This window comes from Oryzias melastigma, linkage group LG20 (assembly GCF_002922805.2).
Source record: "Oryzias melastigma strain HK-1 linkage group LG20, ASM292280v2, whole genome shotgun sequence".
Classification (NCBI taxonomy): domain Eukaryota; kingdom Metazoa; phylum Chordata; class Actinopteri; order Beloniformes; family Adrianichthyidae; genus Oryzias; species Oryzias melastigma.
Genome location: NC_050531.1, coordinates 10,153,972 through 10,164,073, shown reverse-complemented (window position 1 = coordinate 10,164,073; position 10,102 = coordinate 10,153,972). Strand labels below are relative to the sequence as shown.

General features: G+C 35.9%; 1 protein-coding gene across 1 annotated transcript in view; it reads right to left on the bottom strand.

Annotated features, from left to right (window-relative positions):
* Positions 1-1,834: 1,834 nt before the first annotated feature.
* Positions 1,835-10,102, bottom strand: part of prex2 (phosphatidylinositol-3,4,5-trisphosphate-dependent Rac exchange factor 2) — a 90,079-nt gene continuing 81,811 nt past the window's right edge. Inside the window, exons 39-41 of the mRNA XM_024280258.2 lie at positions 9,040-9,142; positions 4,240-4,307; positions 1,835-2,644 (exon numbers count right to left, since the gene is read on the bottom strand). Coding sequence (XP_024136026.1) covers positions 2,599-2,644; positions 4,240-4,307; positions 9,040-9,142 — 217 coding nt within the window. The 3' untranslated portion in view covers positions 1,835-2,598. The remainder of the gene's footprint in view (positions 2,645-4,239; positions 4,308-9,039; positions 9,143-10,102) is intronic.

The window sequence follows — 10,102 nt, the reverse complement described above, 5'->3', positions numbered from 1 at the left end:
AGCTGTGCGACTGAGGTGACAAAGACACTTTTAAGGTGAAAAATTCATGTCTTTTTGAGACATACACTCAACAGAAAGTAGTACACCTGAAGTGTATTTTATTAAGTATACTTGCGTATAAGTATAGACCACGAAGATGTATGCAGGAAGAATATTAACTAGATACTTATTCAGACTAAACTGGAACATTTTAATTTTACAATATATACAGTATTTAAACAATAAAGTATATTTTCTTAGTTTGATTATAGACAAAGTGTACATGTAAGATAGACCACTTTTTGCAAAGGATAGACAGAGAAAGCAGAAAAATTAGCTTCAGGAAGTAGTGTTAATGAGTTACTGTAATTGAATTACTTTTGTAAGTAACTGAGGAATGCCGCAAATTACCTTTCACATTTTGACAATTCAATAAAAATGACCTTCATTACTTTGTTACTCACGTTTTAGTGCAGTAAGACCATTGCAGGTGTCAGGATTCCCTCATCAGGCACCACATCTGACCACCAGAGGGAGCCCTCACCTGAGTTCTGACACTGCACTCTCTCTCTCCACTCTCAGCAGTCTCTCCCTCAGCCAGATCTCCTTAGCTGTTCCCAATCCACCTAATCACCACCAGTATATAGTCTGCCTGCTGTCACCACTTCATTGCGAAGTCTTGTACTGCCTGGCATACATTTCTAAGCGTTTCGCCTTGTTTCACCTCCTGGTTTTTGATCTCTGCCTGTCTCCTCGGTTACCTGCTTGCCTCCTGACTCGACCCACGCCTGGAATCTGACTCTGCTCATGTCTTGCCCTTGTCCAATAAACCATTTGCTTATGGATCCAAACGTCCCTGCCTCTTCATCACAGCAGTTACTGAAAATCATCGGGTTGGAGACCAGTTAAAGGTAAGATGGGGGGAAAATAGCGAAAAATGTGGGCGTGGAAAAAAAAAAGTGTTCGGCAAGCCAAGTGTAGATATTTTCAATGTTTCCGATTTGAAGAAAACAAGGGGAAAGACATTTATGTTACATCCAAATTGTCCTGGAGATAAAAACGTATATTAGTAATTTACTTTTTAAAAATGGGTAATGAGTAAAGCAATTTAATTACAGTTTCATTCAGTAACTAAAGTAATCAATTACTCTTTAAAATAAATTTACCCAAAACTGTAGAAGAGTGAATGGAAATGAAGAAGAAATGCCTCAAAAAAGTCGTTGTATTTTAGCAAAATGATCAATAAATCTAAACAACATATGGATCTACAGCTAATAAATAATAATAGAAAGTAGGTTTAGAGTTAAAAAAAAAAAGTCACGTTTGCTAAAACTACAATAGTTAGTTCTCATGTATTCAGATTAAAAAAACTGCACATTTAGGACTTTAAGACATTTTATACCAATTTTAAGACTCTTTGCATAAAGATAATTGAACACCATGTCCAGTCGGGCACTTATACTGAGCAGTGTATAAATAAAATAATACAATGTTATCAGTGTGGTACTGTCGAAGTGTTTCAGAAGCAGAAAATGACATGATTATTGCTTTTCCGGCTACATTCAGTGGACAAAAGTAGTATCTTTATTTATTTATTGTAAACCGGGTTTCAATTGGTTCTATTTGCCAATAGTCCTCTTCTGTTTTGTTGGTTCTGCTTGTTTTTTTTTTTAAGCAAACATCCTTGAGAAACCAGACATTTCATTTATTGACTGTCTAAAATCCAAAATTCAATATGAGTATTCTGGATTAGAAAAAAATATGTTTAAAGTCTTTTGATCTTGCACCAAAAGAATACTATATTTCTTAAAGTTTGATTTATTGTTGAATCTCCTTTGAATAAAACACAACAATCTCCATTTACTAGTATCTGCTTTATTATACTTTACACACTGTATAGATGCCAGCAAAGGTTTTCATAGAAATACATGCTAGAAAAAAATATCAGATTTGTTTTTTTAAAGGACTTATTGTGAGAAACATTGCAAGAACATGTTTATTTTTGCATAGAAGTGAATTTAGTTTGACACTTTACTGCAAATCATAATGGAGTTGTATCCAAATAAAAACAGGATTTTTTTTGTAGCTTTTTTTCCTGATTAAGTCTTATAAACCATGTAAAATGCTCATATAAAACACAAAAGTTCAACTAAATATGAATATTTACAGTTTAGTGTCAAGTAACATCAATTTGTCTAAAAAAGTATCAGACAACAAGACAATAAGGATAAAAAGAGACTCATAGTGAAGTATCATGATGCCAAATTTGATTCATTTTGCCCCAAAAAAATTGCTTTTTATGATCCCGTAGAATTTAAACAATCCTAAAATGTGGCTAAATTAATCTGGTAAATGAAAGTGTTGTGATGTGACTGTGCTGCCTTCATCATTGTCGTCTCACATCAAACTGCTGTGTAGCTTCAAACGATAAAAAAAAATCTATATACGAAAAAAGTACATCCTTTAAAAATATAAAGTACTGTATCAAGTAAAATTTGTATTTACACTTTAGGCAAGTAATCCAGACATACATAGGAAAATATTTTTCATTAGGTTACAATATAGGTGGAAAGAAAACTCCCATGAGTCCTTTAGGTTGTAAGACTTGGAAGCAATGCATTATGGATCACCATCTGGGGGAGGAGGCTGGCACAGCTTGTACAACCTGATCAGAGAAACACATATGAAACGTGACACTTGATTACAGACAGCATATACATCCTGAACACATAAAAAGATCATCAAAAGGATGAAATCCTATCACAGATGTGTTTGTTTCAGAGGTGTTTTTTAAAGGGGCCCTACCATGAAAATTCTACTTTTAGAGGCTTTAAATACATTTTACTGTTCATTCCTCACTATAAAGAACCTCAAAACGGTATTTTGATCCGTTCATGCATTTAAGAGTAATCCTCTAAAAACATGCACTGTCTGGAGCAGCCCCTCCCATACCCACGAAAATGAGCGAGTGGAAACGTGCTGATGTAAGCACGATACCAACCGCTCCCTCCAGGAAGAGTTTGCTCTGTCAGCTCCGTCCCCAAACCAACATAACACTCAATTTCTCCACTGAGCTAGTGAGCTAGTTTTGATCTATTATAAAAGTGTTTCTAGTGGTCTTTTAATTAGGATTTTAAGCAAAATCCATTTTCAAGGACATAGTTTCTGCAGAGCAGCAGGAGTTCATTAGGATTTGCCTTTAAGTGCGCAGTAAGCCTTCCCCTCATTCCAACTTTTTTCATCTGCTCCTGATTCACAACCATTTGAATAAAGAAATACTACAAAATTTAATTTGAAGCTTCATTTTATTTATGTCCTCCATAATGAGGAAAATGCTAAAAGAAGATGTTAAAGGAACAAAAAAAAACAGATTTTGATTTTGAATAAATGTGAATTTGTGAATATTCTTCAACAGAATATATAATTTTTGTTGTTTTCTGCTCAATCTTTTCACTTAAAGATTTTTTTTAATTAAACACCACAACTAACTTATAGATAAGTTTGAAAAGTGAACAACCCTTTAAATTTTGTCCTTTAAAAAAAGAACAGTTTTACAATTAAAAATGTACTTTTTCTTTTAATAACATCATAAACTCTATGTGGATCTGGAAGCTGTAAAGGGATTAACTGATTTAAGCTGAATAGATTCATTTAATTTAAATAACAGAATTAATTGTAGCAGATAAAGTGTTATCAAAACCTGAAGAGTAAAAGAAGAAGTTACTTTCAGCAATCGGACTAAGATGATAAAAGAATATCCCCAAATGAATTGATTATTATTGACCTGTGAAGGTTTTTTTTTCACGCTGTCCATTGCTTACTCTTACAATAATTATTTTACAACATTAAAAAGATAACTAAATCATTTAGATAAGTCTGTATTGATTAACATAAATGAGGCCTTAAACTGCAGGAGAGAACCAGGTTAGCAGTCAAGTGGAATGTATTCCTTTGAGGTTACACACTGAAGGTTCAAATTTGCGGTCAAATTGTACAAAGACTAAAAAAAAAAGAACTCTTTGTCTACTTGCTTGATACTCGGCATTAAGAGTTGGATTGGAGGTTAAATCACTGAATGTTCCGGGCATCACTGCTCCCCCAGGAGATAAGCTACCCCCCTGCAACTATAGGACTATAACTATATAGTCTAATATGGGTCAAATGCAGAAACTTTTAACAAAAATTTCTCCTGGGAAGGCTTGTTATCTTCCAGATACAGTGACTTTGCTGCAGACCAATAACCCACGACAAGACTCTCACCTTGGGACTGACGACGGCGTTCGATCTCTCACCCCCAGATTCTTGGCAGAATTCTGAACTCTTGCCCCCTGAAAGATAAACAGAACCAGGACAATTAAGGGCATCGTGGGTCGAGCTGAAACCGTAGCAGTAAACTGACGGAAACACAACAAGCGCGCCGGCATTTGTGAGAGCAGACTTTTGCTCTCTCCAAAAATCACAGGAAAGCATGATGGTGACTCAGATTTATAACAGACTATTTCGACTGAAATGTTTTTTTTCTGTCAGAATTGAATGGAATGCTTTGATGTGCTCTTAAATCTTCATTTTGGTGATTAAACAGTTTTTTAATAGACATAAACTCAAACATTGACTCTACAGAGCAGCTGACACATAAAACATGAGCTCACACGTACATGTTTCTATTGTAAAGTTCTCATCCTGCCTGGAGAATTTATCATCTTTTTATGACATATTCAGGTTTTTGGCTGCTTTGTTTGAAGTATTGAATTTTGAGATTCAGACTTTGGTTTGTGTTGCCTTCGCATTAGAGAAAACACGCCACTCAGGGAGGTCGCCCGTTGCCTCTTTGAGGATGATGGCAGCATCCAGCCCAAACTGCAGGAGCTGACCTCTCTGTTCCAACTCTGACATCCAACTGCCCTGAGCTGCATCCAGATCACAGAGGGCATCAGCAATTATTCTGTTTCTGTCACAGCATCTATTCTGATACTTTTAGACAAGATGTGAGCCTTTGCTGAGTTAAGAGATGGAAATTCAAGGTTTTTTTTCCCTTTTGCTGACTGTATGTTTTTGGAGACCTTCAAAATAAATTTTTACTCTCTGAGGTTTCAGATTTGGCATCTTGGTAGTTTTTTTTTCACATTTAAAGTTTGACTTTTTCATCTGACATATATAATCTAATTCTGCAAAGCAGCCATGTATTTCTGTAAACTGTTGCATTACATTTCATAAATTGGAGTGACAAACAAATACAAAGCCCACAAATGAGTGGAAAAGCATCCATAAAAGACAAAAAAAAATTGTAGCTGATTTTCCTAAAACTGAATCAATTAATCTGTAATTGTATGCTTCATGTATGCCTCTAATAGGGAAAAGTGGTGGAACAATCATAATTTGGCTTGCACTGCAGCTTAATGCACTAAGTAACCACTAGGGGGCTTTTACAAAAAAAAGAAAAAAAAAAGATCTCTCAATTTTGCAATGGAAAATACTGTTATATTATGACAAAATTATTATTAAAATATTTTCTTAATTCATTTTTCATTAAAACAAATCAATTATTCAGTAAACTTGTGTTTTAATGTATGCTCCATAATAGGAAAAAGTGGTGGAACAATCATAATGTGTCTTGCATTGCAGCGTAGTTTCACCAAGTGACCACTAGGGGGTCTAACCCAAAAAAAACTATACATTTTACAATTTGAAATAGTGTTAAATTACAACAGAATTGTTTCAAAAAAGGTGTTTTTATGTGCCTTCATTTATTTATTTTTAATAAATGAGCTCAAAACTTGTGCCAAAAGGTGGGTGTGGCCTAGGAAATCCCATTGTATGATTAAGAAAAAGAATCAGTTTTTTAAACATGAAAAATGTATGTAAATGAAAATATATATTATACTTTAAATTATAAATATTATGAATTTACGGAATAATATTTTTATTTTCAAACCAGCATCTATTTATCACATAGCTACACTTACATAAAGTCAGTGATTTAATAAGTTTATAATTAAGTGTGTGATAAACTCATTCTACTAAATAGATACTAATGATCATCAATGAATTGAAATTTGATCATGAAGTAAAACTGGTGCATAAGATGCTTAAGGCAGGGTGAGGAAAGGACAAACTGCTACCTAGGAAAGGTCAAGAAAGATCCTTTATGTCATGTTAAGATTGAACATAAAAACAAGACTAAATGTGGTTTTACTTCATTAACAACTACTCTTATATTTTTAAGTTGGACGACGTGCAAAAGCTTTTTTGCCCCACTGAAAGAGTCATGAATCTATATTATTGGTAAAAAAAAAAAAAAAACGAATCAAAAAGTTTTATTTTTTCTGATTGAATAACATTGAAACTTCCTTGAAAAAATGCATAGACGCTAATATAAATAGTTTAACCCATTTGGAATGAATTTGTTAATATTTACTTTAGCTACAACTGTGATAAAACTGAGGAGTGACCAGCAAAAATGCATTAGAAATCTAAACTTTAATAGGGTGCACTCACGTCAAGAAGCATTAAAATAACCTTTACGACTCACAACATTTGTCTGATCAGCGTCCTGTCTTAATGTGCTTTCCCATATCTATATGTTAACGTCTGCTCTCACTGGGGCTTTTGGATTCTTGTTGGAAATGCAGAGTTCACAGAGCAGTCGGTTTACCGTGCCGCATACTTTAAGCCACGATGGACCCAATGGAGCCTGCAGCTCAGCTAATTACTCACTATGCTGAAACAGGGTGTGGATAGAAAACCTCGCTGGCAGAAGCTCTCTGCTCCCAGACTGTACAATAAACTCAGAGAGATGCAGAAATATAAAGAAAAACTTCTATGTAGGCAGCAAAGGGGGTGCACCTTAGTGTATCCATCAAAATATGAATAACTTGATTTCTGACTTTGTTGCAGCACTCATGATTTAATGTAAAAATCAGAAAAAAATACACACAATTTTCAGATTAGTGTTGCTGCTTCTGTTCTTGACTTCATAGTACCTTTATTCGTTTCATTTGATGAATACCTTCCCTGATATTGCCTCTCATTAATTTTTTATATGTTGTGCAATCTTCTCTGACAAACTGGCCGTATATAAAACAATCAAAAGCCCGGAGGTCCTGCAGCTAAATAGACTTTAGAGCAACCGGTTTGTGTGATTGATCCGCTGACATTTCATCTCCGCTGTGAGTGTCCTTGAGCAGGAATGTAACCCTGATTGACAGGTCATTAGAGTGAATATTTTCTCAGGAGTGTAATACTTCAAACCTTTGCTAACTCATTAATATTAGATCCATTACAGTCATAAAGTGCAGATTTCAACAGTCCAACTCAATAAACGTGATTGACAGGACTTTTGCGTCATGGCTGTATCCACATTTTCTTTACAAATATGATATTGAGTAAAAACTTTGTTTGAGAACAGTGGGAGATCGTAGCTGCAGCTGATTTTGTTGAAATTTTACAATTTTTGTGTGCACGAAAAACAAAGTGTGCATACAACTTAAAGGGTTTATACCATACAAAATCACATTTTTGAGCGTTTAATGTTATTATAATGTTCATTCCTCACTATGAACAACCACAAAGTGGTTTTTCAATAAATTCTAACATTTCTGAGTATTCCTCTAAAGACCTGGTCTCTGAGTGCCAGCCCGTCAAAACCCACGAAAATGTGCAGGTTTTCATGAGGTGATGTCACACAGTGAGAACAGCCCCTTTCAGGAAAAGCTTGTGATGCCAGAACCGCATCTTAGGCTAACACAAACACAAAGTTTCTCCACTCAGCTAATAATGATTTACGGCTAGCTTCGCCGCTTAGCTAGCATTTGTCAGCCACTAGGTTCATTGCATAGCAAGTTGTTTCTCAGCCACTAGCTTCGCGGCTCAGTCAACGGTGGTCAACCACTAGCTTCACCACTCTGGTAGTTCAACCGCTAGCCCCGCCCATCGCTACAACCAGTGTAGCGATGGCCGGGGCTATTAAAGGCAGAATGATACAAGAGAATCTGGGTACAGAGAAAAAATATGGCACCCGAATATTAGTAGCTGGAAGTCCCTCCCTCTGCCAGAGCCAGTCGCAAAAAAATACATATATATTGTTTTAAGCTTTTGACCCTTTTTCCCGTTTCTTCCCTCTTCTTCTCCCTTCTTGCAGTTTTTCCGTGACTCTCTGTCACGAAAAAAAAAAAACGGCCTCTGGCGGCTCTGATCAGCTGATTCACGGAGAAAAAAACTGTTACAGATTATCCACATTAAAAAGTGTAAAAGCTGATAGTTCTGAAAAGGTTTTAAAATATAATTTAAAAGGGTTTCCTAAAGTTCAGGAAATTTCCGCTTTTGCAACCAGCTAAATTTACGATTTCCGCTTCCGGCTACAGATTGATTCTGGCGCCGTCTTGCGAGTGACCAGAGGCCCCTCAAATGATATGCATATCAATTTTAGCAAAATTTCAGACATTGTTTGTTTCCGTGGGCGAAATGCTGAAATGATGCCGAAGCCGGCTATAGGATGACATCATTAAATGAGCTGCATCCACAAGCAGTGAAAGGCGGAGCCTCAGAAATCGAGGCATTTTACTTCTGGGTAGGAAAAAAATAAACCTCATAGAAGTAATTATTATTTCATAAAATATTTGTTGTTTATTGTGCCAAAGGTAATATATGATTGCATATATGGATACAGTTTTCTCTGAAAGACTTAAGAAAAGAATGGAGTAAGCCCTTTAAAATCACAAATGTTTTTTTTTCTTTTGAGTAAAGTGATTTTTGAAAGAAAATGTTTTAAAGGTTTAATCGCCATTTAGTTAAGATAAAATATTAATTTATTTAAAAAAGTTTTGTCAATATTAAAAAAAATAGACTTCATTCAATTAAAGTACAAATTCCCACAATTTATTTCAGATCATTTTACAACATATAAATATGTTAAAGTTAATTTTTTTTTAAAACCAATTAAATTTTCTAAAATATTTGGCCTAACACAAACTCAAACATCATCTAGGAGTACTGTGACCAAACGTTTTTATATTTTTATTTCTGGGAACCATTTATGTAAATGAGTGTGTGCATCATTTGTACCTGCTTCCTCATCACGTCAGTGGTCTGCATGATGCAGCGAGGGGGTAGGCCGTGGTTTCGAGCCAGCAGGATGGCCTGCTCCAGTGTCACACTCAGAGTGCAGCTGTTGATTCAACAGAGAACGAGCTGTTAGGTCAAAACTTTCTATATAATTTGGAAATATTGACTACCGATGGCTATTTTTAATCAAAATGACAAGAAAAAAACAGCGTCTGAATCACGTAGTCAGAGGTGGAAGACATTGTACCGACTTTCTGGGTCATTTTCCAACCATTTGACAACCTTTTTGCACCTTTCCACACCTTACTATTACCACTGTACGCACTAATGAATCTTTTTATTATATTACTTCCACTGAAAGGTTAGTGACAGCGGGCAAACACGTTACATCTGGACAATGACAGCTCGCTCGTCTCTGCTTTAGACCAGGCGAAAGGAAGAGACTGTAAACCCGGAGCTGACCGTCAGCACCTGAGGAGCATCATCAGGATTGATGCTCACTGCAGCCTGAAAAGGAAGGGTCCAAGGACGAGTCAGTGTGTCTCCTGTGGACGAGGCGATATGGCTTTCTGTGTGTGAGAGGACTGTTGACGTGAGCCTGTGATTCATTGGTTACAGCAAACTTTCTTCCCAGGCACATACGTGGCCACACTTTCCCTCTTTCTCATCCTAACACACACACAGATGGCAAGACATGGATAAATCCTTCAAGGGCCAGTGACAAGTGTGAAGGCTGCTGGGTGACCTTTGTATGATAACAAGCAGCTCCAGTGTATTGATCCGGGCCTATTCCCTGCAAATTGAACTGTCCAGAATCTTAAAGCTTCACTTTCATTTAATAACATGGACCCACTAAAGTATGTAGAATGGTTTTCGGAGTATAAGTTGTTTTTTTTTTGCGACTTAAATGTAATTTTTTTAGACATAAATATGCTTATATATTCATTATTTTCCCACTAACAACCACTAGAGGGCACAGTGGGTAAGTGTATCAGTATTTGCTACTGACAGCAACCCAGAAGAAGAGTCACTGTCCAAAACAGGATGTTGTGATTATTCTCAA